Source organism: Aptenodytes patagonicus, chromosome 15, assembly GCF_965638725.1.
Source record: "Aptenodytes patagonicus chromosome 15, bAptPat1.pri.cur, whole genome shotgun sequence".
Taxonomy (NCBI): Eukaryota; Metazoa; Chordata; class Aves; order Sphenisciformes; family Spheniscidae; genus Aptenodytes; species Aptenodytes patagonicus.
The window spans coordinates 7,794,592-7,821,798 of NC_134963.1; the positions used below are offsets into that span (position 1 = coordinate 7,794,592).

General features: G+C 43.2%; 3 protein-coding genes across 8 annotated transcripts in view; 1 reads left to right on the forward strand and 2 right to left on the reverse strand.

Moving 5' to 3' along the window:
* NAA25 (N-alpha-acetyltransferase 25, NatB auxiliary subunit) overlaps positions 1-12,300 on the reverse strand; it is a 32,942-nt gene extending 20,642 nt beyond the window's left edge. The window contains exons 1-10 of one of the 2 annotated variants that reach the window (XM_076353246.1): positions 12,231-12,300; positions 8,689-8,774; positions 7,775-7,913; positions 5,975-6,093; positions 3,947-4,021; positions 2,980-3,087; positions 2,449-2,527; positions 1,807-1,918; positions 580-669; positions 51-220 (exon numbers count right to left, since the gene is read on the reverse strand). In XM_076353246.1, the coding sequence (XP_076209361.1) occupies positions 51-220; positions 580-669; positions 1,807-1,918; positions 2,449-2,527; positions 2,980-3,087; positions 3,947-4,021; positions 5,975-6,093; positions 7,775-7,913; positions 8,689-8,774; positions 12,231-12,288 (1,036 nt within the window). In that variant the 5' untranslated portion in view covers positions 12,289-12,300. The remainder of the gene's footprint in view (positions 1-50; positions 221-579; positions 670-1,806; positions 1,919-2,448; positions 2,528-2,979; positions 3,088-3,946; positions 4,022-5,974; positions 6,094-7,774; positions 7,914-8,688; positions 8,775-12,230) is intronic. The other variant, XM_076353247.1, reaches the window with a different exon arrangement.
* Positions 12,301-12,433: 133 nt separating this feature from the next.
* On the forward strand, positions 12,434-22,966 carry TRAFD1 (TRAF-type zinc finger domain containing 1). Of its 2 annotated transcripts, XM_076352976.1 has the most exons (11): positions 12,434-12,750; positions 14,153-14,288; positions 14,362-14,415; positions 15,606-15,879; positions 16,908-17,165; positions 17,905-17,978; positions 18,174-18,389; positions 20,204-20,330; positions 20,643-20,949; positions 21,729-21,801; positions 22,052-22,166. In XM_076352976.1, the coding sequence occupies exons 1-11, from the start codon at positions 12,701-12,703 to the stop codon at positions 22,094-22,096; spliced, it is 1,614 nt and encodes a 537-aa protein (XP_076209091.1). In that variant the 5' UTR covers positions 12,434-12,700; the 3' UTR covers positions 22,097-22,166. The 2 variants fall into 2 exon arrangements, with proteins under 2 accessions (XP_076209091.1, XP_076209092.1); XM_076352977.1 differs by lacking the exon at positions 21,729-21,801 and having other exon boundaries at positions 22,052-22,966.
* Positions 22,967-23,428: 462 nt separating this feature from the next.
* HECTD4 (HECT domain E3 ubiquitin protein ligase 4) overlaps positions 23,429-27,207 on the reverse strand; it is a 79,846-nt gene continuing 76,067 nt past the window's right edge. For all 4 annotated transcript variants that reach the window (XM_076352975.1, XM_076352974.1, XM_076352971.1 and 1 more), the window contains one exon: positions 23,429-26,859. In XM_076352975.1, coding sequence (XP_076209090.1) covers positions 26,723-26,859 — 137 coding nt within the window. In that variant the 3' untranslated portion in view covers positions 23,429-26,722. The remainder of the gene's footprint in view (positions 26,860-27,207) is intronic.

Genomic DNA, 27,207 nt, shown 5'->3' on the forward strand with positions numbered 1-27,207 from the left:
TTGGAACAAGCTCTAAAAGATTAATTTATCACCTAGTTAGTGGCTCTTACCTAGTTTATATTCATCATTACAACCTCTGTATCGCAAACGTCTAATCAGCTCCAGTTTAGCTAAATATGGTCCCCGAAGTGGCCGAGAGCTCTTAGATTCTTCTGTTATCCTCTCTTCAATAAATTTCACAGCTTGCTCTATAGAATAGTGTACCTCTCCTTCCAAAGAGCTGTGCAATTAGAGAGACAAAAGGTTCTTTGATTTTTCCCATTGCTAGGGCATCGATAACACATGCTCAGCATACACCCACGATACTCTTAAGGAAATCTGGCACGATGGATTCTCTAACTCAATCACCATGAAAAATATGAACCGGAAGGGTTCTATAGTGTACAAACCACTATTTACACAGCTGTTTCCAATAAACTATTGCCAGCCTCCAAAACAAAGTAGGGAGAACACATCATTTGGGGTCTGATGTCAAGAAGTCACCCAAAGATGCAGACAGCGCTGTACTGAACATATGAGTGCAAACAATTTGCTGTAGCACAAAGGAAAAACAAATCCACAGCAAAACAGTTAACTTACTGCTCTTCTTCTGGTGGAGGTGTCCAGGATTCATCAATAAGTTGAAACACTGAATCAAAGTAAGTTATATAAAACTGCCAATCATCTGAGCTGAAACAAAAATCAGGCAGAGAACAAAGTTTAGGGAATTGCCAAAACAGTAACTCACTTCTAAAACTGCATTCCTTGCAAAAGCTGAATTTAAGGGATAGCACATATTCATATAGCAGAAAAAACAACTGTAATAAGAATCATTTCTCCTTGAAAAGGTCTCACATCTTAAGAATGCTATCATCCTGAACTTCTTGAAACATATTAAAGGAAACAATTTCAACAAAGAATTGACACAAGCTACAAATTCTCCTCTCAACATTTACATTCCAATCAGAGCTCATGAATATCCCCAAAATGCTAAGGCAGAAGTTTCTCCTGCCCATGTTCAGAGGAATTTAAGAGTATGGAACAGGAGACGCCAAATACAAAGAGGTAAAGCTGAAAATGTCCTTATATTAGTTCTACACGTTGTCAGTGTTGTGTTCAAGTGTCCTGTAAAGCTGATGCTTATTTTCTCCAGTTTCTCCCACTGCAAATACATTTAACAAATATTAAATACCAAGAACAACTTCTCTAGAGAAGAAACATTTTGCTGTCCCCGTGGACAGTGGATGCTGACAGAACCTTCTAATCTTCAAGCCTCTGTATTTAACTTATACTTAAGATTAGGGCACAGCTAAATACAAAAAGCAAACAGCAAATCTCTCTTGACAGTTCCAAGAGACAGATTTGATCATACTAGCATGCTCTCTCCTGATGCATCTGTTCAAAGCATTACATGCATTTCCCAGTATGAAGTCTGGCCAGGTGAGAGAAATGAAGTTCCAGAAAATCAAATGTAAATGCAATTCTCCTCCTGTCCCACCATGAAAGTTAGAGCTGGACAACCAGCACAGCCTTTAGAAATAAGGAGTTAAACAAAATTTTATCGCATTAACGTGTCACTAAAGTCAGCCTTCAAAAAGAAGCAGCTACAGTCCTGACGCTGACTCTCCCTGTGACCTTCCCTTTAATGTTCCATTCTGCTGCCCTCTTCTTCAGGCTTTGGAGTGTAAACGTTTGGAAATGCCTTGAGATCCTCTGATGTTCTTCTATGTTAACCACTATTTTCAAAAGCCACTAAACGAGGCAATTCACAACCAGGCCAGAATTTTTCTTCAGTTTTTTAGTAGGACTGCAGAAATATCATCTCACTTTTTCAGCAGCAGCCTTCTCGACAGCGCATTGCACTCTGGCCACCTACACAGCTTCTTGTACATTGCCATACACTTGTTCTCACGGCTTTGGAGCTCACTTGTCAGCTTCTCTAAATTAAAAACAGAAGGGCAAGTTTATTTAATCAATGCATTTCCTTCTCTACTTTCTGCACAAAGCTTCTTATTATAGCCAAGGATGCAAAACAGTAAGTGTAAGAGAACAGGAGAGAGGCCCTTGAAGGATGGAGAGGACAGATTTGCTATGGAAACCTTCATATCTCAATTCCTTAAAACTGCAAGTGCATTTTAATCACTAGGAAAGAGTCCACAAAAATGCAGGATTAGGAACATACTTTTTTTTTTTTTTAAGATGGCAGCTACAAACTAACATGTTATCAATTTACTACGGCTAAGCATACTGCTGCAAAGTTCATCACTGAATAACACTTAAATACCATAAACAGGTGGGTAAAACCAGCTTGCACGACAGCACCTCCAGAGTTTGCATCAATGTTTGAAACTGGTGCTAAGAGTCAGGCTTCTTACAGCCTTTTTTTTGTAACCAGTGGACAAGTCTGAAGCAAAGGAGAACTGCTGTTCCTCCACACAACTGTAATTATTAATTGACAGAAAAAGTTACCTCCTAGTTTTCCTCTCACAACATCTAAGGCTTCCTTATACTTCTCCAAACGTTCCAGAATCATGTAGTACAGTTCGACCTTAAAAGAAAGATTAGGCTGCAATGAAATTTGCTAGTAAAACAATATACAGGTGTGCCAAGAAATAAAGTGGCTTGTGTTACTGTCATTAGAAATAGGAGATAGCCAGGCCTGCAAAGCTATCTTTAGCATCCCAGAGGGTAGAACATTCAGGAATTTAGGTCTTTTTTCCATTCTCAGTCCTGAAGTTTCTCTTGGGGCCTCCCAGGGAGCAAAACCAAGTACTTCATCAGTCAAATCAAATGCCAAAAAAATTTCCTTGGCCACACGATTCCAAATCCCTCTCAACCCTCTGCTCTCGGTTTTCCTTCTGTCCCGCTACATTCACATTTACTTCCAGAACACTACTGATTATTATCTTGGAAAACTGTTAAAATAATCCATTTTCTTTAACAGTGCATTCCTTGTCTCAATAATGTTCAAATCAAGCTGAAATTATCTGCAAGTCTTACTTCAGCCTCAGCTTCAATCTTATCCTCTTTCACCATTTTTTCCACCATTCTCTCAGCTAGTGGCAAAAACATTGTCTTTGAGAGGTTTTCATCCTGTGCTGAAATAGACTAAGGAAGAGAAGAATTATTGTAACAGCTCATCAACTTTTTGTGTTGTCCCACCCACTGCTTTTTTCACATTAGAAGAGGAAAAAACCAAACAGGTGCTTCAATCCCCCCAAAACCACACATTCAGAGCTGCCATCTGTCACGTGCAGAGAGCAACTGCTCTGTTAAAAGGCAGCAATAAAACTAGTGATATACTGAAAAGCTCACTCTTGATTACATTGTCCAGAGACTCGCGCATCTAGGCACACAATATCCATGGCAAGTAACATGTAGCAAGAACACGTTTGTGTTTTCCATGGCACAGTATTTTAGAGAATGTGATTGATGCCTCCATGCTTATTTTTTTGCTTGGCCAACACTCTGTCAGGCTCTCTGATTAGTGCCTGAATCTGCTATCTCAACTAACAGCAGCACAGCTGATCTGCTGTCTATTCCTGCAGACTTTCTGCAGTCTTAAAGCCATGCTACGTCCAGAGCTCTCGTTTATTTCCTCCTAGAGCCTTTATACCCTAGTTACAGAGAGGAACAGTTCTGCCTAAGGAGCTGCAGATATTTGAGGATTTATTCGTTAGCTCTCTAACTAAACAGACAGTAGGGTACTAGTCCAGATAAGAGAATAGTTCAAGTTGTATAAACATGGCAAGGCAGACCAGTTAAGTTGCATTATAAAAACATTACAGCATTCATACTGAACACATCAATAATGCTGCTTAAGGAGGGCCCCGTCCTTCTCCCAGCATCATAGAGAAACGGTTCAGACATTTTACTTAAAATATCTCTAATATCTTCACTTGGAGCATTTCTATGTTTGCACTATACCTGCAGCAAAAGTCAAACTCATTTGCAACGCTGTACACACCTGCATAATCAGGCTCATCACAGACCAAAAATAGTAAGGATTTTTGGGTACAATCTTATAAAGTGCCATTCCAGCCTGAAAAATATAAGACAAAGTTTCATCATTCCTGAAATGTATCTGTTTATGAGCTCTCATGACAGACAACGCAAGCTAAGCAGCAATGATGGCAGCAGACAGCACAGAATTAGCAACTAGATGGGAGGATTTTTATCAACCCATGAGCCATTCCATCCTAACACACATTCTAAAGAAGAAAATAGAGGGTGAAAATGTTTCAAAGATCAAGTACTTTGTGTAGGTCTGACAAGGAACGGCAATGAGCATTTGCATGTATGATTGCCTAAACAGATGACAGCTTTAATTAGAAGTGGTAACTACATCAGGAAGCAGAAGACTCATTCTTCAGGAGTGAGGGGGATATTTCCAGTGCCGATTTTCACTAATATGCTCCGTCAGTGCTAAAAGGCACACCAAACCACATGCCTCCCTCACGTAAGCAACTGCCCTTCAACACTCATTTCATACATACACATACTCAGACATCCGAAATATGAGGTCACCCATACGTGCAAAGCAGTGGTTAAGCAAAGGTCAAACTGAAAGCTCGGCTGGATCAAAGCAGAGCCAAAGAATTCAAGATTCTCTAGCCTAATACAGAAACAGTTATTCACATATTTCTCTCACAGATTTCCAGTGTCTGTATATAAAGAACAACACTTTCACCCATACAAAATCTGTAATTAATTTTAAGGAACTACATATAATACAGTCTACTACCACAGATGGACTTTTGCGCTGATTTCCTGACTGCAGTCTCACTTTGCATTTTCCAGTCCTTTCAGCTGAAATACCCCAGAACACAGGACGCTGAGGTTTATTTTCATTCTCCAATCAGTTAGCATCCACGCACTCTTCGCATCTCTAAGTCCTTAGGACGAATACACAGGCCAATCTGGAACACCCTGCTCTCTGACAATGTCTGGATAACTTAACTAGATACATGTTTGTATGACATTTTAAACATACAAAAGGTCAGATAAATGTTAAATATCATTATCTGTGCAAGACTGGCATGTTTTCCACTCAGGGTTGTAGACAGGAGTACGATTAACATAGTCACGTCTCTGAAGTTTAGATTGTCATATGAGGCTTGACATTTCATGTACATTAATAACTTAGTCCCTATCTACAGCTTGAACTCAAACAGCATACAAGTTGGGCTACAATGGAGAATAACACTTCTGCTCAATATATTATTTTAGTTATTTAAAGCAAACTTGTACAAAAATTGAAGTCACCTTAACACAGTGGGAACAAGGAGGAGTTTAGGACTCATTTACTTGGCTCTCTATGCTTTTTTATACAGAAGAGCGAGCGTGCATGCTTTGAAAAGAATCTTCCATTTATAGGCATTCTCCAGGCACCTAATTTGGAAGGGATGAAAACAAAACTAACCAGCATGACACTGTTCTGCCAACTGAGAAGTAAGATGTACTTAAAGGAAGTGCTTTTTAGTTTTTCTTCACTGAATCACAATCAATACAAGCCTAGTTATATGTTAGATTCCAGAGGTAAGAGCATGGGCAAGATTACTCTTCCCAAAGACAAGAGCAAACTAAGGAGTAAATCAAGTCTGAAAACATGGATCAGAAGCTCTTGCTAGATCTTCTTATATCTATTCCAGAATTCCTTTATAATACACTGCCTCATATGTAACCACCATGCTGTTCCAGACAGATTGATAAAAACCTCCCAAAATAACCAACATATTCTATCAGACCAGATATGCACACAAAAGGCACAGTTGTCCTATCCCATGTAAGGAAAAGAAAGCACTTGTCTTCAGATAACCCACCCCCTAAATAATGGTCTTTTAAGCCTTTCTGTAAAAGCTAACATAGAGTACAACTTCTGCATTAACCCAGCTTAGCTTTCTGGAAGATTACTTACAATATGAGAAGGCATTAACAGTAAGATACACAGAAAAAGACACCTTAAAATGACCAGAACACAAATTGTTGATTGTACCTGTTGCATCTTCTTGTATTCTCCAACCCTGGCATAGGCCATGAAGAGATGAGAGTGATACTCTTCACTGTTGGGAACCTTCTTTACAGCTGCCTCATAAAGTTTAGTTACCAGTTCCGCTAAACCAAAACCAGATGCTTGAGTTAAGACAAATTTGGGAATAATTTTAAAGCACAGCTACCTAAAGATAGCATCAGTGATACTCTGAACAGTAATCTAGTTACACTCATCGACCACAGAAATGGTACTCTCTCCCCCAAGACCCCAAGCACTACGAACATTAGGCAAAGGAGGAAAGTGCTTAAAAAATAATAAAGAAACAAACCTCAAAATACAGTTAACAGCAACAACTGAACTGCTCAGAAGCACTTAAGTCTTTTTCTTAAGAAAGTTTATCTATTTTGGAGCATTAAACTGAATGAAGATTTCTACTCCTGGCAGAATGACTGCTCCACATGAATTATCTATCAAAACACAAAACATTTTCAGAGCCTAACACCAAGTTAGTTACTCTTATCGCAGGTTTACTTATGTTAGTCATATCCTGTTATTTCCCAATTGCCTATTTTAGTACTCTCAACAAGTAAAATACTTCACACTATAGTTTTTAATAATAGGTCTATCATGACTAAATACTTACGATATTATAACACGCAAAACTTTCTTACATTTTCATCCTTCCAGATTTTTTTTCCTTACACATACAATCATATCTCAGTGTAGTATTAGAAAACTAAATGCAATTTGTTTTTCACATAGTTTACATATCCTCAACACACATACATAAAACATCTAATTACAATTTTCTTGCAGGACCCAAAGTGGAAGTGCCTAACACCCACTATTTCCTTTCTGAGTTATAAACCTAGAAGTTAGAAACCTGAGCTTAAGGCTTATGCAAGTTGTTTAGAATCACAGAAAGGCTTTTGACATTTTCAGGGGTTTGTTTACATTGAAGTCACACATACACACAAAAATTTCATATATAGGAATGATGCTTTAACTCCACAGATACATACACACACAGAAAGAAATAAACTAGGAGAGCATAAGCAATTACTATATTGCAGACTGATACCAAATATCCATTTCTATAGAAGTTGTTTCGCCCCATTGTTATTGCTCCAGCAATTCAACAGTAAACGTTGCTACCACAACCAAGAACCACAAGAAGCTGCCAGAAACAACTGTTTAGAGCTGTAGATAAGCAGCATATAAGGTCTGGCTTCTTTCAGAAAAGCACATGCAATTTTACTCCGTCACTCAAACATTCACGATTTAGTATTTTTAAAATACCATATCACTACAAGGAACCATACTGAAAAAGCTAATGCGGTCAAATTGAGAGGCCAGGATTTCCCTTCTGTTTGTCACACAGCTTCTTGAGGCCTGAACCCCTCGACTATGGTCTCACAGCATTAAGCATGCTCCAAACCACAGACCACGTGATTTGTCATCTCTACCACATATACTGACAACAAATTCCAGTAGCTTTCATTAAAAAAAGTGAACTCTCAGACTGATTGTGGTGGATGATTATTAGCATGCCATTCATTTAGGAACTGTGTACACAATAACGTTAATGAGAGAAGCCTAAATTAAGTTCTTCACTTTACGGTGATCGCTAGAGCCTTAGAGGCATTTATAACAGTCATCATTTAAATTCCCTGAGTCTCTTAATAACACGCCTATACACGAACCCTGGACTTTGCATGTTTCCCATGAAACTGTGGGTCACATCTACTTCTGGAAGAACGTAAATAATTATGATTTTTAAGAGAGGCAAAGGAAAAAGCTTACGTCTATGCATTTCCCGGTAAAGAATAGTTAGTGCTTGCAAGGAATTATCATCTGTGGGTTCAAGCGCTGCTACTTCTTGTGCCAGAGCATACGCTTCATCTTGCTTGCCAGTTCTCTGCAAGCCAATTGCCTTTAGAACCTATTGACACAACACAGAGGCAGCTGTTAGAAACACAGTTGGCAGTTACCAGTGAAAATCCTCTCATTCCTGGTGATGAGAGGCTTTGCCCAACCACCTCATTACTTCTACAGAACTTCAGGTTTTATTAAGCTTCTAATCCATATGGCTGTAGAGGAAAACTTTCAAATGCAAACTGCATCAAACAGCGTGGCTTTGCATTTCTTAACAAACATGCAGGCCACTCTAAGGCATCAACTGCCACTCAGTTTTCCCCACATGCAGACTGAAGACTGACCAGCCCTGCCAACTTTCATTTTTTTTTCTTTCAGTAACTGGCCAGAGAGAAGTGACATAAATGAGATTCAGGTCAATGACACTTGCTTCAGCTTGGGAAGCTTTCAAAATGTAGAAGTAGTATGAACTGTAGAGCAAAACCCACAGGGAAAAGAGAAAAGTAGAAAGATTCCCAACCTAAGGTCTAGAAGAGGCATTTTCAAGGCACAGCCCATGCGCCAAGGTTGCTTGCAGTGGCTCTGACAGGGAGCTAGACAATTAGCTCGGGTGTAACCAATGACACTAGTCATTAGAGGCACCTCACCGAGAGGATCCATACAAGTTTTCAGACAAACACGATATTACGTGAATGAGAGCAGACCGAGACATTCCAGAGGGTTCAGAAAACACCGTGGGGTCTCTGGAAGATCACGGACACTGCTCAAAAGGCACAGCAAAACACTCCAAGTCTCAGAGCTACACTCACCAAATGAGGTCAGTGCACCGCAATCACACTTACCTTTGCACAGTGAAGATCCTTGTGTTTTTTGAGCAGTTTATCAGCTTGCTGGATTGCCATTTTATTATTGCCATTATCGAGATAATCTGCATAAGAACAACATATATAGTATTATAACAGAACACAAGACCATTCTGGAAAGCTATCTCTAATTTTACTGTGCAGTATGTGCTGTTAGGCCAGTAGTGCAAACCGCATTTGCCTTGTACAATTACTACTAAGCCAAACGTTCAGGAAACATGTCATTTTGTAGATGAAGTATTCATCTCGCTGTACTAGTTTTAGTCATTCAAACAAACAAGCTTTTGTAATTACTCCACATAGATCATTACAGCAACAAAGGAGACATATAATAGAGCGGGTTCTGCAGCAACAGCTCTTTGCTAGCAATGGAGCTTAGGCTCTTTGCTTCAGTAAAAGTAGAAATTAATTTGGTGTGCCTTTGGGAGTCTTTCAATGACTTTTAACAGGCAGTAGGTTAGAAACTAAGCACTCACAATCTATCAAAGCATTAAGTGAGAAGACCTACTTGTCCACACGATCCATACTTCAGGCAGAGCAAATCTGTCCCCTGACAGAGTATCACTACGCTTTCACCAGACTGGTTTTAAAGACAAAAAAGCTCCCCCGGGAGCTTCACTATTTCCTAGGGGGATAGCCCACTATCTAGTAAAACTTCAGCTGTAGAAAACCCCTGTCTCAAGACCATTTTCTCCTTTTTTCAGCTCGGTACTATAATTCTCAGCTTCACCTACTGTGCATCATCATGTTAGTAGACAACTACAAACAAGCAATTTTAGATTAGAACATCACCCCTATATGCTTCCCCTCCCTCAAAAATTAATACTTACTAACCAAAACCTAGCAGAAAAGCTTAGCTGCACCTGACGTGCCAACAGGGAAGGGTCCGCTCACAGTGTTCTGGCCTCTCCCCTACCAAACTGAACAGAGCTAATGCCAGTTAATTGACATTATGTTACACACCTTCTTCTCGTCAAGACTGTAGTTCTCATAATGAGAGAGAACTCTTTTACTGAGTAGAGAGGTGACCTTTAGTAATTCCTTGGTATATGGTACAAAGTGTGCATCTATACTAATGAGATTTATATTCGGCAGCTTTAACATTTGCTTCCATGGCCAAGTAAGTGCTGCAGATTTAAAGTAGAGCTAATTGGACTCCTGAGACCATACAGACAAAACCTCAAACGAGGCAGCCTGCCCACACTAACCAAAACAAAACGTTGCTGCATAAAATATAGTTTGAAACTGCAATACATCGTCTTTACATGGGTTAAATCGCCATTTTAACTTATGAACACCTGTGCAGGACCTTTAACATTAAAACTTAAGCACAGACTTCTCAGTGGAGAGGTTTCTGTGGAACAGACCATCGTGGCGATCTCTTCATACACCAGCAGAGACTCCTTGATTTAAGGATTTGTGTTGCACAGTTCACCTACACACAAATCATCTGCCATGCTGCACTGCCTGTCTTAGATTATTTAACAACTGTGCCGATAAGATCTCCTCTTTAGGTTTCCTGAAGTAAATCAAATAAACCACAAACCTCTCTAAACTGCAGCAGAATAAAAAGATTGTATTTTGCTAACAACAAGTAAGTTTGTTGGAAGCCAATCTAGCTGGCAACTTCCAAAGGAATTCAAGCTAAAGGAAAATGAACTTAAGCCTACGTTAGTTGCAAATCTGTAGGTGGAGATGTTCAATGGCTGGAAATGCAACACATGAACCTTCAGGTGAAGGCAGAGCAAATCAAGTTGAAAGAAAAACACAGCTGTCAAGGAACCCTGAGTAACCAAGGCACACAGTGCCAACTGAAAAGCACTGTTGTAAGTCAAGAACCAGACCCGCGACCTCATGCTGCGCATCTCCAGTTTATGACTTTTGTGAAGTTGTGTATTTACCTCTTTAAGGATATACACTTTATTTCGGGTTCTGCAGCACCAAAGCCTGAATTCAAATCTTACACTGCAGAAGATAGCTTTCTGCTAGCTCTAGAAAGGATTATAAAGCTCTCTCCCTAATAGCTATACTCTGAAATGAATACAGTGAAATACATCTCAACATCAACTGCTTTAGTATCGGTTGAATTTACCAAGCTTTTTCTTTTAAGAACATTTAAGACGTTACAGAGGTTATAACACAAATAATTGCACATTAATAAAAATGGCAATCACAGCATGTACAGAAAACTAAGGAAAAATCTTAAAATTGTTACATAAAGACAAGCTGCACAGCTGCGCTCATAATTATGCAATGAACTTTAAGACAGCTGTGTGTTTACACTTTTAATCAAGCAAAACTATCTTCCTCCATTTCACTGGAATCCATCATGGATGCAAGTCTATACCGCACCGTCCTCACTGCCTGAGCAGCAAAGGGCATTCCCAAAGCACGTTCATCCCCAAACGAGGGCAGCTCTCCACATGTTTGTAGGGAGAGATTTTTTTTTTCCTGGTGTTGAGAAAGTCAAGGACATTTTCCTAAATCTCTATCCAATCTTCAGTTTTAGGGAGGAAATGATACCGTAGCCTGGGGAAGTGTTTTTCTTTTCTCTTTCCCTATATTTGCATAAACAGAGACAAGCTTGTCTACGATCTCTTAAGCAATCCCAATTGCACGTAATACCCATGGAAATATTTGGGGACAGCTTAATACAAGAGGTTTCTTAACAAGACCGTCTCCTTCTAACTACTTCACTCTCATCTCCCAATTAATTTTCACAACACCATAATTAGTCTGTGCCACAACACCTCAACATACAACTTTAAGATTTCCTTGACTGCTCTTGCTCCTTGTATGAATTGATCAATTTCTAACTTCTCTGCAGCAGAAAACAAACGCCGACCAAAGTTACCTCGACGGAGGGAAAGAAGCACAGAAACCACCACCACCCGCTGGAGAGAGGTACCGCCTGTGAGCGGGCGGCGCTCGCCCCTCCAAGCCTCCTCCCGGACGCGGGTGGGGGGTTTCTGAGCGGGGAGACCGCCGGGCCGGCAGCGGGGGGAGCTCAGGGGACAGCGCCGCTGCCCGCAGGAAGACGCGCGGCGGGGACGGAGCCCGGGTTCCCCCCGGCCCGGCCAGAATCCCGCTTCCAGGCCCGGGTGGGAGCCGGGGCCCGGCTTCGCCGGCCTCCGCGGCAGCTCCCCACACGCACACCGCGGGCTCACCGGGGCAACGGCGCCCGGCGGAGAGGCGCCCGCGGGAGGCCGAGAGCCTCCCCCGGGGGGCGGCCGGGGCCAGGGCCACGCTGCCCCCCGCCCGCGGAGCGGGCTGCCCCGGCGCCTGCCCGCCGAGCGGAGCGCTGGGCTCCCCCGCCGCCGGGGATAGAGCGGGAGAGGCGGGCGGGCGGAGGGCCCCGCCGGAGGAGCCAGCCAGCGCTTGCCGGGCCGGGCCGCCCGGCGGGCCCCTCCGCGCCGTCCCCAGGCGCCGTCGGGCGGGCCGGGTCAAACCCGCGAGGCCGCGGCGGCGGGGCGGCCCGCCGGGCCGGGGGGAACGGGGTCCGGGGGCCGCGGGGTCCGTACCGTAGATGGGCCGCAGGCGCCGGTCGTTGGGGTCCTGCACATGGCCCCGCGCCGCCATGATGAGAGCGCAGAACCGCAGTGCGCAGCCGCCGGCCGGGCCGGCCCAGGGGCGGGGGTGAAGGGGCCGGTAGGAAGCGCGGGGCGGGGCCGGGCCCGGCGTTGGGTTCCCGACGAGCCGGGGGAGCGGAGCTGGTGTTTCCCCTTCGCGGAGCTGGGTCGATCCCCCCGCCCCGCAGCCAGCCCCTAGGGTGTCTCCTCCCTCCCTCCCTCCCTCCCGCTCCGCTGAGGCACGGGTGCCCCCGGCCCTCTCCCCGGCTGAGGGAAGGGAGCAGCCGCCCGCCGGCGGTGCCCTGGGCCCCCGCGCTGAGGGAACGGGGGTGTCTTTCCCCCCCCGGTGAGGTGCGGGTGCCCCCAGCCGCTGAGGGGCTGAGGGAAAGGGGGTGCCTCTCTTTCAGCCCCCGGACAAAACCATGGCTATAGCTGCAGTTACCGAGGCGGAAACCCGGCTGTGTGGCAACTGGTAAGAAACGAAACTGAATGCTTGGCTGGGGGGGTCTCTCTGTTGGGGCCTGTCCTTTGGGCAGGAAAGCTCAGAGGTTAAATAAGTGAGCAGTATATGTTCTCGTGAAATGCTATGAATACTAGAAGGTGCAAATTAATAACGAACATACTATCTTTTTAGAAATGTTTGGGGTTTGGTTTTACCTTAAGTATTAATGTCTTATAATTTTCCCAACCTTTACTCAAGTTTCTGACTTAACAGGCAACTAGGCAGAAGCCAAAGTATTCAAATAGAAATAAAGACTTGATTCTCAGTGAGGTATACATGAAGTACATGATTCCAAGTTTTTCTTTAGCAGCTATGTGGTTCAGAAGCAGAGATGTAAAAATAGAATCAATAGGCACATATTGTTGTGGCAGTTGTTTCTCTTTGATAACAGTTCCCTTTCTTTAGAAGCTCCAGTGTTGGTAATACATTTACTGATAATGATGTAATCTCAGAAGTTGCATCTTGAATACAAGCAACTAAAGAAATTAACTTTTTTTTCCTCAAAGAGACATCGGAATCCAAACAGTTTCTTGCAACATCAGTCTAGTTTGTTTGCAAGCAGTGAGTATGTGCAGTTTAGACACTGCTGTTGGACTTTGTTGCTTTGCCAGGCTGTTGGCTGCTTGGGATCTGGCAAGGGAGAAAACTGAACAGCTGTAGTGTTTTTCCTTTGTGACATGGAAGGCACTAAGCAATAGGTTATAAAGTTAATTTTGGTGTTTTGAAGGCTGATTTCTTGTGTGCAGGGGGGGAATGGTACATCCATCTCGAAATGATGCTACCTGCTTGAGGCAGGAATAAGGGCTAAACTCCTGGTTCCTCAGTTCTTTTTGCACCTTTTGTGTCTGTAAGCCTTGCATCCTCCTCAAGACAGGAAAATGAGTATCTTAGAAATGAGGCAAGTTGGGGAATTTTGGCTACAGAGTAATATGGTTACTGCTATGATTCCCTGAACAGATCTGGCCTAACAGGATCTGTTATTTATTTTTTCCAAGCAGAGCACTGTTCGACCTCTCATAGCCAAGTTATTTTCAGGAAGAAACTTTTATCTTCTTAGATTAGTTTATTAACTTGAACCTGGTGATAACTTTTTTATGCTGCAAAATTTGTCTTTCACATAAGGAAAGGAATCCACCTTGATTTTATCTCAATGCAGTGTGAAAACTGTGACCTTTGCATGTTACATACATTAATATCCCAACTATAAAGGAACATGGAGGCCTGGTTGGGCTTGCCTTTCTCTTTAGTTACTCAGTTCTCTAAACCATGAATTCATAGAAAGCTTTCTTAGGATTTGGGTTTTTTATGAAAAACTGCTTGGAATTGTTGTCAGCGTATTTTCTGAAAAGTAACCTCTGTGACTTTCTCATAGCAAAAAGGATATTCCTGTTGCTAATTTCATCATGCATGAAATCCACTGTAGCAGAAATATTGAAGTATGCCGCTACTGCAGTGAATTAATCCCAAAGTCTGAAATGAAGAACCATATTGAGTCTGAACACGTGCAGGTGAGAAACAAATTTCTCCTCTAAAATTGCTGACTTCTATGGCAATTAATCTAACGAGGTCTGTTTATTGTAGGTTACCTGCAAGTGTAGGATGAAGATAGAAAAATGTCTCTTGAAGGATCATGAGGTTGGTGGACTTTATATTATTAGACACTTGGAAGATACTCTACGGTATTTCCAAGCACTGATTGTAGAGCCTTTCTGTCAGCCAAGACCTGGATTCCAACCTGTGATTGATGCATCCTTTTTATTGAACCATGCTTTCTAAATTCACACCCTCTGACAGAATGTGGTTGGAAACTGCCTTAAAATGGTGGAGCCTGCTCAGGCCTTCTTATGGAAGGGGTATCCATGATAATCGGTGATTTTGTACTTATTAGTGATGAAGATGAAAAATGGTACGCTATTTCAAAGTATGGAATATGATTAACTTGACTTTTTTCATTCCTAAAGGAAACATTTCGCATTTCTGACTCTGCTGCAGTCATTATGTGAGTTTTAATAACTCATTGTGTCCAAACAGGCTTTTAAAATAGGTTGTAAAATAAACTAAAATGGGGCACAGTGGGATTTTTTGAGTTTCTGAATCCAGTTGGCTGCTGTCACAGGCAATCTTGTATAAATGTCAGTACCTTCCTATGGGCTCATTTAAAGACAGCTCTGGAAGTGCCATACAAGTCTGCTTATCGGTGAGGAAAAAAGGATTTTCTTTGAAGATGTGTCCTGTTCAAAACCCTGGGAGTAGTTTATCCTGCATGTTTGTGTGTAGTGCTTTTAGTTTTGTTTATAAAGCAAATGATGATGTATTATTGCAGCACCTGCAATTATAACATGTATGTCATCTATGTTTAACCCCTTTTGAAGGGCAACTTGCCTGTCATTCAGTGTAGGGTAAAGAACATATGCAAGCAATTCTTGTTGAGTAGTAAATGTGCTGTAAATCTGTTCCCTAATATAACACACACTAACATGTTTTTAGCAGTACTCAATGGAATGTGATTAGTGCTGGACGTCAAGACCATATGTAAAAGCTAACTTCAAAAAGCACCATGTGAATCTGCTGTCCAAGCGTTACAGATTTAAAAAGAATGTTCTGAGTATTTGGAGTGCTTCAGCCGGCATGTTTATACAGAGGTTATACAACACGTTGTTCTTACATTTCTCACATACTATCTTATTCCAGGCTATTCTTTAGTGTAGCTTTGGATCTGGCTAAAGAAACAATAGACCGCTCAGCTCTTAAGCAAACTGAGAACCTCCCTCCACCTTTGCCTCAGTCTTCCATATGTGAAGAATAATCCCTCTTTCTTTTTCCAGGCGTCAGCGTGCCCTCTGCGTCCTGCTGTCTGCCAGTACTGTGACATACAGCTCACTTTCAACAAGCTCCAGGACCATGAAATTTACTGCGGAGCTCGGACTGAGAGATGTGGTGGGTGTGGTCATAACGTCATGGTGAAAGATCTAAAAGAGCATCCTCGAGTCTGTGGGCAAGAGGCGAAACAAGTAAGAGGAAGCAGAACAGTGCCTCGCTTTGAGGATGAGGATGCAGATTTGCGTGCCCTTCGAGACATTAGAAACCGACTAAGATCAGGTAACTACGCTGGGCCTTTGTGGAGAATGCCCAGGGCGCTAGAAAAGCAGATTTATAGCAGCTGTGTAGGAGACAAAACACTTAAGGACATTAGCAGAAGAAATGTTTCAGCAGCACAAAGAAATCAAAAGTGAGGTGAAGTGTAGAGAAGAGAATTGGCTTCTAATTTGACATTTGGCAGCTGATCCAAGTATAAGGTTTTGTAATTGCTTTCTGTGAAAATACTGAATAATGAAAGTTCCAGAGGCAATGTGAGTGGGACTATTTTACCGTGGAATAGAACTGCAAAGATATAAGCCAGCTAAATAGAGGACTGCTGAGGTACCCGGTGTGAAAGCCCAGTCCACTGCCTGTTCTCTTATCTCAAAGTATCTAGCTTAAAAATGAAATTGGAGTTGTTTTGCTCACTGCAAATCCTGTCCGTTTTTGTTTAGCAGCTGCACTCCTCTCTACTCCAGTTAAGTAGAAGGGTAGGTAAGATCTGGATGTGGGTTCACATGTGTAGTGCTGTGCATTTCTGCAGTAACATCCCGTAGCTTTCCTGCCAGAAAAGATTCCATGGTTTTCTTCTGTACATGTACAATTCCCACTGTTATCAAATGTAATATCATTAACAGGAATTTGTTTCCCATCGATATACTGAAGAAACAAAGCAGAAGTGTTTCAGCCTTGTAAAAGGGCCGAGACTACAGTATATTAATTGGACCTCATTCACAGTGTAGGTCACAGAAGGTTCAGTGACTTCGTAAAGCTCCAAAGAAGCTTAAGTTCAAGCTGTTGGAGTAAGAGGAACGACTTTCTTCTTTTTTTCCTTTTTTGCTTGTTACAAACAAAAATAGGATGAGTGTTTTCCTTCTTCCTCCTGAATTTGATACAGGTGTCCTTCTAGGCTTTGAAACGCTGACCTCCATGAGTGTCCACATGTGTACCTGTGAAACCCTCATGGTTGAGCTAGTCTAATGCACAGAAGTGAACCGCTTGTTGCAGGCTTAACGTTCTCTCAAATTTATGATATTTATCTTTTGAAGAGGATGAACTGGAGCAGCTGGAGAGAAATGAAAACACTCATTCTTCACTTTATGAAGAGTGGGACGCCGATTTAGACTACGTGTTGGCTCTCAGCCTACAAAATGAGAATAATCCTCACAATAATACTGCAGCTGAAATTCCCAGTGACTTCTGGGAAAACTACTACACCAAAGAGTCTGTGCCATCGGCCTGTCTTAATGAAACAGACAAGTCAAATATCTTCTCCTGTGACTCTTTAGTGTCAAACCACATAAAAAGTAAGTATAAACGCTGTTGTGGTGGGTTTTTTTCCCTTAAAGTTTGAGAGAATGGAGAAGGAAAGAGAGGATTCTTGGACTGGGAATGTCAAAGATTATCTAGGTATTTTAAAATGTCAAAATGAGTCTCTGAGACTCCCTCTAAATCATTTTTAGGTAATTAATACACAGGAGATTAGACTCTCCATGAGTACCATTCTTCCTTCCTTTTTTAAATGTTATCTTCTGCTTCCTCAAAACTTAGCAATATTAGTGTTTAAAATAGTTTCTTTCAAAGAGGTATTACTAAAGCAAGACCGCAAGGGAAGAAGAAATAAAAGCTGTAGTGAATCTCTGACTTTGATATGTGGTGAGAGCTTCGTAACAACGGAGTAGGTGCCAACTTTCTTGTTGAAGTAAACACAATAGGAAGGGAGGATCTGGGGGAGACCTGAAGTGCCAGCTTATTTTGAAAGGAGAAATGGTACTAAAGGATTTACTGAAGGCAGTAATAGGCTTTTTTACCAGACCATTCGATATATCTTTGATAACAAAACATTGTTGTCGCTCTGGGTGATGTGAATTTGCTTATGTGAAATTCAGCAAGTGGGACTAGAGTAACTGTTTCCTTAGCATTTGCTCTGGTTGCTGTCCTGTGGCACAGAACAGGAGTCTGTTACTTAGGAATTTTGAAGATCAGTCGATCCAACTGCATCAGACTTCTCTATGGTAGAGGATATAACCATTACTTACTTTGCAGACGACGAGATCATCATGTTGCCCTGTGAATTTTGTGAGGAGCTTTACCCTGCCGAAGATCTGATTCTTCATCAGGTTTAGTACTTTCTTGTATTGTATCTAGGGGTTTGCAGTAAAGACTTTTTTCTGCTACCGTGGCTGAACAAGGGTGCAGTCTTCACTCAGTGATACTGTGAGAACTCTAGCAATTTTGTCTTTGCAAAGCATGGTTTTGAGAGTCGATCTATGCTCAACAGGAGAGCTAATTTTTCCATGTTGCTTGCATAACAGACAGGTTGTAACCCAGCAAGTGCCTTTGCCTCCTTCAGTAAAAGAAGGTCTTCTCCAAATACACGAGAATATGATGGTCTGCGTGCTGCTGGGCCCAAAAGCTGTAGGTCTCTCTCTTCATCCCAGCCCCAAGCTGTCCAGGCAGAAGGAAACATTATGATTCCATGTGAATTTTGTGGCATCCAACTGGAAGAGGAGACACTCTTTCATCACCAGGTACTAAACAGAACTTGATCTGTTGTATCACATCTAATTGTTCAATAACTATGCCAAGTCCTGCGGCCTCTTGTTGTGGCACGTTTCAGGAATCCAAGTAACTGTCCCCTGTGTCAGATCTTCCCGAACAAAGCCTCTTGGGTCCCATCTAAAATGTTGCGGTATGCTGAGGCTCTTACTCAAAAATAACAATTATTTTTGAAAGCGCTTGTGACGAAAGCTAAACAAAAGGCCCTAAAATTGCACAATGTAAGTGTTTGACTTCTACATAAAAGCGATGTCGAAACCAGGATGTATGAATCACAGCTAAGGTGGGTGAGGAGCACGAGCGTTATGACCTGTGTAGGTAAGAGAGGAAGTAGACGAGACAGACTACAAATCTAGGAGATGGAGGAATGTCTCAGAGGGTGGATGTAAAGACAGAGGGAAAGGGTAAGAGCGCGAATATATCTGAAGCTCAGCCTAAGAGAGAAGTGGTGGGTTTATGAAGCGATGGGTGCTGCAGAGTGCTTACTAGGGTATTCCGGTTCTATACATTGCTGTCTGAGACTTCTAATATGGAAAGAACGCCAGGTCTTGGTACTGCTGAAGCTGTTACTGCTTTTCAAGAATGCTGGACAGATACCAACTAGACCGCTGGGTGCTTTACTACTTCTGTACACCTAAAGAGCGGATTCAGGGAGCGGTGTGCACGTGGAAGAGACAGTCCTCTGGAATTTGCTGCTATTACAGACAAGTTGTGAAATTGCTGAGCTTGCTCATTTTCTGTTTCACAGCTGAAGGAATTGGGAAGTTAACAGTTCTTACAGTCCTAACTAACAAACTAGTGAAGCTGTATTTTGTTTTTGTGTTTTTCTGGGCCCTTCCTCTCCTTGGTGGTAGTAAATTCAGTATTAATAGAAGTGAGATTTGATAAAATGTCATAGCTTATCCTTTGCTTAGTGTCATGCTTGACACTAAGGAGAAGTCCCATCCACTTCCTATTACAGCTGGCTGTTGGAAGACTTCCCCCCCCCCCTTATCTAACTATTTTGGAAATGCAGAATGCAAAGACTGCTTTATCTACAAGCTTCTAATATTTTTGATGAAGTTTGTGTACGATAATCAGGACTCGTTAAGTATTAGTGACGGGAGCCGAGTTGCCACAATATAGTTTGTTTGCAAACCATGAAAAGGACACTTGTCTTTAAAGTTTTGCATTCCACGTAGTACTCCTGGTATCTAACAAAGGTAGCAAATGTTTTCCTTTCTAGTTCATATTTTTGTTTTGCGTCCTATGGACTTCTGTCGTCTTGTTTTGTTGTTCCTCGATGTAATTAACCTGCGGAAAAACATGACTTTGTAACAAGGATAGCCAACAGGGGCACTTCTGTGGGCAGCGTGACTTGGAAATCACTTTAAACTTGATTTTTGTCCTTGGATTTGGTTTTTATGATGGCACCAATACCTACCAGGTTGATACCTGGGACTGGCTTTGCAGGGTCATTTTTAGGCGTGAGAGGCAGAAGGCTGAATAAGAGAGTGTCTGGTTGTTGGCTGGCAGTGAGGCCCCAAATACGGGGTGGTTCTGTTCAGCAGGACTGGCTCACGCTGCCGGTTCCATTTTCGCTTAGGTCCTGTGACAGCTAGTGATTATTCCTAAGCTCTGTGTAAGAGAAAATGTGGGTGTCGACAAGCCAGTTTCTGCCTCTTTAGCCTAAACGCAACTCCCTACTAACCTTAATCTTTCTGAGGGGTGATGCTTTGCAGTGTTTTTACAGGAATACGTTTGAGTGAGCTGTCGTTTAAGCGGTCAAATGTATGTTTTCCTTTAGCACCGTTGTGATCTGCGCCCGGCCAGCCCAGCAGCCAGCCTGCCCTCTCAGCAGCTGCTGTCTCCTCAAGCCAACAGAGAGAGAAGAGAATCACCAGAGCTGGCTCGGAGACGAATCAGGCATCAAGGTGTGGGCAAAACACAGGCTTACACACGCTCTTTTCCTTTGCATTTGCAGGAACGCTGTGCGTGTTCCAAGCTGAATAGATGTTGCTACCCTGTTCTGTCTCCAAAATTTAAAAATCTTGGATCCCCTACCATTGGTCTAATTTTACACAAGAAAGATTAAATCACTGAAACTCGGTATCCTCAAAGATCTTGGTTATGAAGCCCTATGCTGCTGGAATGGAAATTAGGTCTAGTTTTGTTATCTGAATAGTCTCTAACGTCTCATGCTGCATTTACTATTCCTATTAAGCGCTGTGTTCTTGTCCTCTCAGGAGATGTTTCTCCTCAGTGCATAGGTGGCTTTGGGCAGCAGAGGCTCAGCGATCCTGCACAAGGGACCAAGTCACTGAGTAATATGGCAAATGCCGGGAGCGCACCGTTGTCCTCTTCAGCGAGAGCTAGCGATGCTCCCGACTCGAGAGGGAAGCCCAGGAAGGTGGCTGGCAGTGAGGGAAGACCGAAGAACAGAGGCGTGAGTGAATCTGCAGGTGGGACAAGGCCCCGTGCGAGACCTACTCAGAACTTTCATTCAGAAGCCTTCACATCCAGCTTCTCGAGAACTTCTCCAACCCAACCAAGGTAACGCCTTTCTCTTCCGTTTCAAGCAGCCACGCTGGGCCTGCCCTAAAGCGTAAGGGATCGGTGGCACCATGTGAGCAAGTTTTGCTCTGCTGAAAGGGGGGGCGCAGCCTTAGGCCTGGCGCATTCTGATCTTCAGGCGGCAGCAACCCAACAGCAGCAGTAGTGACAAATCCATTCCAGTCCTCTGCCTCATTTCCTTCTGGTGCAAGTCTGGATTCCCTTGTATGTGCCAGTGGCTGAAAGGGTTTCACTCAGCTTAATTTGGCTGGTGCTTATCTGAGTTTCAAACAGCAAACTTAAGCTTTTATATCAAAATAGAATGGACAAAATGATCACTGGGAGACAACATAGGATAACGCCTTGTTACCTATCCATTGTAGCGCGCTCATCTTAGCTTTTCTCTTGCTCCTTCAAAACTCAAACGTGCATAAACCTAAAATGAGATCCAAAAATTTTAGCGTGATGCCTTTATGGCTCATCACCTACTTTCTTTGCTGCTTAATTCAGCTTGCATCGCTGCCAGCCTGAAACCTGCTGGTTTTTTTTTTCCCCCTGCAGTGCAGTGTGCACTATTGAAATGCCTAAAGGCAGTTGACTGGGATATGGTTCTTCTGCTACAAGAATAACTGGGTCAGGGTTCAGGAGAAGAACAAAGGGCTTCTTCCTAGACCTTCCAAAGTCTCCCTGGTGTGAAGGACCTGTGTCTGTTCAGCGGTAAGAGCACTGGAAGTGGTAGGCTTGCTTCATCTGAAAGCGTCCCTGTTGTTCTTCTACAGCACCAGCAATGGAGGAGGAAGGAGCCTCGGGATGTCGGATGGTCCAGCCAGCTTCAGGCGCAGGAACACAAAGGTAAGGCAGCCAGCGCAAAGTAGGAGAGCGGCGCTTCGCTCTCTGGTCGGGTGGGGACTGGACGCCTCCCTTTCGGAGAGGACAGTGCCTGGCTGTTACCCCTTGAGTTTTTTTGTGATGGTTTTGCCAGGATGATGAGCTTATTTTACAGTCCTTCCTGCTTCAGTGAGGTTTTTATCGATTGCTTGTTATCAAGTACTCTTTGAAAACAGCATTTTTACGTGTTCCCCCCCCCCCCCCTTCCCTTTAGGCAAAAGCGCAGAGCCCAGCATCTGGTCAGCCAGAGGAGGAGTAATCCACCACCTGGGAAAAACACGTTTAGCACTCTACGCACCATCACTATGCGCTCTAGTTCTTGTTCATCTGAGCGCAAGTAAATTCCTATATTGCCATGTCATTGAAGACTTTCTATGAATTTACATTTTTATAGGCAGTGATCACTTTTTATATATTTTTTTTTTTTTTAAATTTGTGAGAGCATACTACGGGTTCTTACTTCTGTGATCTATACTAGCAACATCCCAAGACAGCAAATACACTTCTGCCTTGGGAACCGCCTGGGTTATGTTTCCGTACTGGCTCTGACACCCCGTGAAGGAGATGTTTTGACATCCTGATCTTCAAGCACGTGCCCTGCTGCTCTTGTGCGAGTTAGTTATTCTGCAGACAGCTACAGCAGATGAAAAACAAAAGCAAGCTGTCAGCCAGGACGACGCGGGGGAAGAGGTGGGCCTAGGAGCTTACCCGAGTCCTTTGGAGGACAGGCTCCGAGGCTGGCACGCTGGAGAACACCCGACGCTGCAAGGGCGGTTGGTCTGGGCAGTTCCGAACTGAACTCCGTTGCATCGAGTGGTTTGGCTCAACGTGTCCTCTGCTGAAGGGAGGGGTAACGGGGCGTCGCTGGAGACCCTGCAGCTGAGCCTGTTCCTACAGCTTAACAGCGCGGCTCACCGGCTCTGTGGCTCAGCCAGGCGAAGCCGTGCACGCCTCGGGATGGAGGGGTCTGCGCCTCCAGCTGCACGTCCTCGGCTGTTACCGGACATGCCCAGGACACGGAGAGTGTCAGTGGAGAAGCTCTGAGCCCACGGCTGTGTTGTAAAACGCTTTTTAATGCTGTATTAGTCCATGCTTTTTAAATTCCTTCTAATAAAATTTATCTAATGATGTCCCAAAACATTGTGCAGTAAAAACCCACTACATGAAGCGACGTGGGATCACGAACGCTATTTGAGGGCAAGTTTATCGCCCCAGACCTAGTGACGGCCAGTCCAGAATCACGGGCAGTGGGCTTCGTCAGTTTGCGTTCCGCTGTTACTGCCTGCATTAGGTCTTTGTTAATTTGCTTTACGAGAGCCGTTCCAGCCCTCGCGCTTTGGCGCAGTGTTAGGGGATCGGTAACGCAAAAGCTGGAGCAGGCAGGTCTCAGATAATGACCGTGGGCATCAGCCTAATTAACCGGGTACAGCAGATGGCAGGAGCAGGGCTCATTAGCCAGTCACCCTTCTAGGGCAAGGCTGTTGCTGGAGGCCTTGTCTCTGCTGCCAGCTCTGTCGCACAAGCTGCGGCACGGAAGACTAGTGATCGCTGAAGTGATCCTGGTTCTAAAATAAAGACATTTTACGGACGCTTCCACCAAATGTAAGCGTTTATTTATACAAGAAAAGCAGAATAAAGGTATTTAAAAAAACCAAACCTTGCGATGGCATTTCTGGGGAAGACTGCTATGGCAAGGCAAGGGAATGTAAGCTGGCTCTTCTGGTTTGTGACGGTTAACGGGATGCCTTGTTCAGAAACTGTTAGTATGAAAAATAACTACCTACTGAGCTGACAACGTGGCTTAGTCTGCATTATTCCTCAGGCATGAGAAGTACTGCACTTCCTCCATTAAGAGAAATATTAGCAATCATTGTGCTTGCTTTCCTTTTTGTACAAAATATTTACATTTCTGTTCCAAATAAATACAAATTACAGCATATTAACCCACAAAAGTGGGATTTAAAATCAGGTAACCTGCAACTTCGTTTCTAGCCGTTCTAATCCTCTGCATCAGGGGAGGGATTTTTTTTTTTCCCCTCCATTATTTCCAGCCCCAAATAAGGACACGATACATCTCGAGGGATGTTAAGAATCTCCTTTATGCAAGTGTACACTGTATGGCCAAGAGCACTTGACAGGGTGATGCTGTGTACGGTACCAAGATGGACACACGCCAAGCCAGAACTAATACCCAGCTCCAGAGTTTTTCCATTGTTTAGTATAATTTTACATTCTGAATGAATATATATTAAAAAAAAAAAATAAATCACAAACCAATCTTTGCTTTGACAAACAAACCTATTACAGACAATGTCAAGTTCATTTAAAGCACAAGGAAGTAATGATTAGAAAAGCTTTAATTAAAAGGCCGTTTGAGCTACAGTCGAACCACTGCAGCTCTTCCTTCCTAGTAACAAAAAAAAAAGCCAACCCCCCAACTCCTCTTGCCGGGCTCATACCATTCTTCAGAAAAAAACCAAAGTCAATGCAGGTTATTTATTGGTGAGACATTTCTTCCTGTATAAGAAGCTTCATTTACACAGCGAGGTGTAAACAGCATTGACTAAAAGTCTGTTATTCGTAATCATAAATAATTAATTGTAATAAATATGTTATCAAGTAACTTTACAGCACGCTTTTCAGGGCCAAGATGCAGATACATTCCACTCAACTGTGCTCTCTGGAAGGAGAAGAAAGACAGCAGCAGCTTCTTACTCGCAGCTGTAACCGCAGCCTTGGAAACGCTGGCATACCGAGTCCTCGCACCCCTGCGGGTGAGGTATTTGACCGCGCTGCAAGTCCACCCAAAGCATTACGGGCTTGAAAGGGGAGATCTAAACCCGATACAAACCCACGATCCAGTCGGCAGAAAGAAACCCCAAACGCATCGTTGTCAGCGACAATCCTTCTGCCGTGAAGGTCAGCTGACGTTCTTCACGCTTCCTTGCGGCACCCGTTTGGGAACGCACGTCCCAGACGGGAATGAACCGGCTCCAGGCCATTCCTCCTGCTTCGTTTTCCCCTTGGTCTTCGCAAACTCCACGTGCGTTTGCGCTTACTCTGAATGATTTCTCAGCTACACATATGCTTCTACCAGGAAATGGACAAGATTCAAGAGTAAATATTCTTCCTACATGTATGTGTTCCTTTGAAAGGGCAATATGCAATAGAAGGGTAACACAGCTTTCCTAACCACGGGATTTGGAGACTCTGTATGCCAACAACTATCTCTACAACTGTTGCACACACATTTTTCCATTCGCTCACAGGAGAACAAGAATATACACACTTGTTTAGGCTTTTCTCTCTTACTCGCATCTTCCAAGTACCACACGCTCGTAGTTCCCAATATTCACAATAATATACAATAAATACAGCTTTTTCAATTCCCATTACCACTGGCAAGCCAAATGAGCGTATGCCGTCTTCTAAAGAGACATATAATACCAACCTTAAAGTACAGTTACACACACACCGTCGTAGACCTTTCGTGTGGCTGATGCGCTAAGCGCATCGGAAGGAAAATAACGAACTGGCAGCTCAGTACTGGCACTTAACTTACAAATAGTACCGAGCCGAGTAGCACAGCAGTGATTTCAGTACGTTCTCTTCGGTTCTTCAGCAGGCAGGTAATTCTCACTTGTGCTGGGTTCTCGGCGATTAACAAAGCAACGCCGTACTTTTAAATGCACCCGGTGCAGGGCAACCGCTTTTATACGAGTAGAGGAAGGTACAGGTGTTGATGTGGTGTTTTGAAACCACCCCGGAACATATCTCACAACATACAAAAGTTAAACTTAGAGAATTGTTCCCTCTCCGTAGTCTGCTATTATCTTCCCATATAAAATAGAAGCTTTATCTTCAACCAAGTGACTTCGTGTCTTCCCCCCACCTCATCCTCCTTTCGGGCGTCACCCTCCTAGGATAATTTGCTCTTAGATCAAAGATCATTTCTGAGTACAAAAATGAGCTCCAGGTGTTTAACCACACACCGATTATTCTGAAAGCCTGTTCGGAAATAGGATAAAGTCACAGATTATAAGCTTGAACTGTGGTATCTTACACCGTACAGAGAGAAGCCATTGTGTTTCTGCTAATATTTTAATTACAATAAATTATTTTGTTACTAAGCAAAGCAGACATTCAAGAACATCTAGGGCAAGAACCCAACTGAATTACGGCCCTTTCACTGTTCTTTCAATTATAAATCTTCCTACGCTGAAACCCCAAATTAACTGCCGCAGCTACCCGTGTGCTTGCTTATAGTTTAAAAAGTTACAAGAAAATGGTGGAAACGTGAACATGCAGTTTGGCAGCGTATTTTCTGCTTTAAAACTCAAGCAAGTTCTAGAAATTCTGCACGATCGCTGCCTGCGACAGAAGCAGAGCACTGCCGTGCTCCGTTCCTGCAGGTGTCCTGCAGCGATTCCCTCCCCACACCCGGTTCATTCCATTTTTGTACTCAGAAACGTTTCAGGGGCGAGCGATCTATGAGCCTCCACCTCCGAGCGCTCCCGAACTCAGAACGCCCTCACTTTTGGTGTGTTTGCATGGGTAATATCATTCTAAATTACAAAATTAGAAATGTACATGTTTAAAGGTTTTTCAAAATTAAATTATACACAAACTGGTCTTTACTAAACTATCCTACAAATATTCCACAAACAAGGCAGCAAAATAACCAGTCCACCACAAAGTCTACAAATACAAAATGTAAGTCTTCCAGTAATTATTGTAACGGGAACAAAAGTTCAGAAAATAAATTAACCTCCAGCTCCTCACACAGTGTTACAGGAGGTATTTTTATGTGAATTGAAGGGTTTCCAACGTTAGCAGAGTCATGAAACAATCCAGACAGTCACCTCTAGGCATCCCCCTCTCCCACTCAGCCGCTGAGTGGATCCTCCCGGTAGTGGATGGCGTATCGGAGCTTTTCCAGCATTATGTCCAGCGAGGAGTACTGAGGAAGTTTGATCATGAACATGCACGTTTCAACACGGATGTACCGGGAGTCTGGAGAACCTGCAGGGGAAGAAGCACCAGAAGGGGTTTGCACACGCCCTCCGCTTTCCACCTCATTCTCCAAAAGCATCCTTCCCCCACGCCCCTTACTAAGAAGTATGAAAATAATAAAATTCCTGCCCGTAACGTGTCTCTTGAACCTTAAATACTGCCGCGCTTCTCAGCCAGTCCTCAGGCCGATATTTTTCTGACGGTCCAATCATTTTAGAAGCATACGAGACAAATATGATACAAAATCTCTTACCGTCTCTAGGGGGCAATGTTTTAAGCACTTAAAGTTTATTTTAAATTTTATTTTTTACATGGTTTAAAACCAAGTTTGCTCTCTTCTTATTTACAGTCATAACT

Excerpts from the sequence above, each read along its gene's own strand:
- TRAFD1 (XM_076352977.1), top strand. The coding sequence starts at position 12,701 with ATGGCTATAGCTGCAGTTACCGAGGCGGAAACCCGGCTGTGTGGCAAC. Across the intron at positions 12,751-14,152 it reads ACCCGGCTGTGTGGCAACTG|CAAAAAGGATATTCCTGTTG; the intron begins GTAAGAAACGAA and ends ACTTTCTCATAG. Across the intron at positions 14,289-14,361 it reads TTGAGTCTGAACACGTGCAG|GTTACCTGCAAGTGTAGGAT; the intron begins GTGAGAAACAAA and ends TGTTTATTGTAG.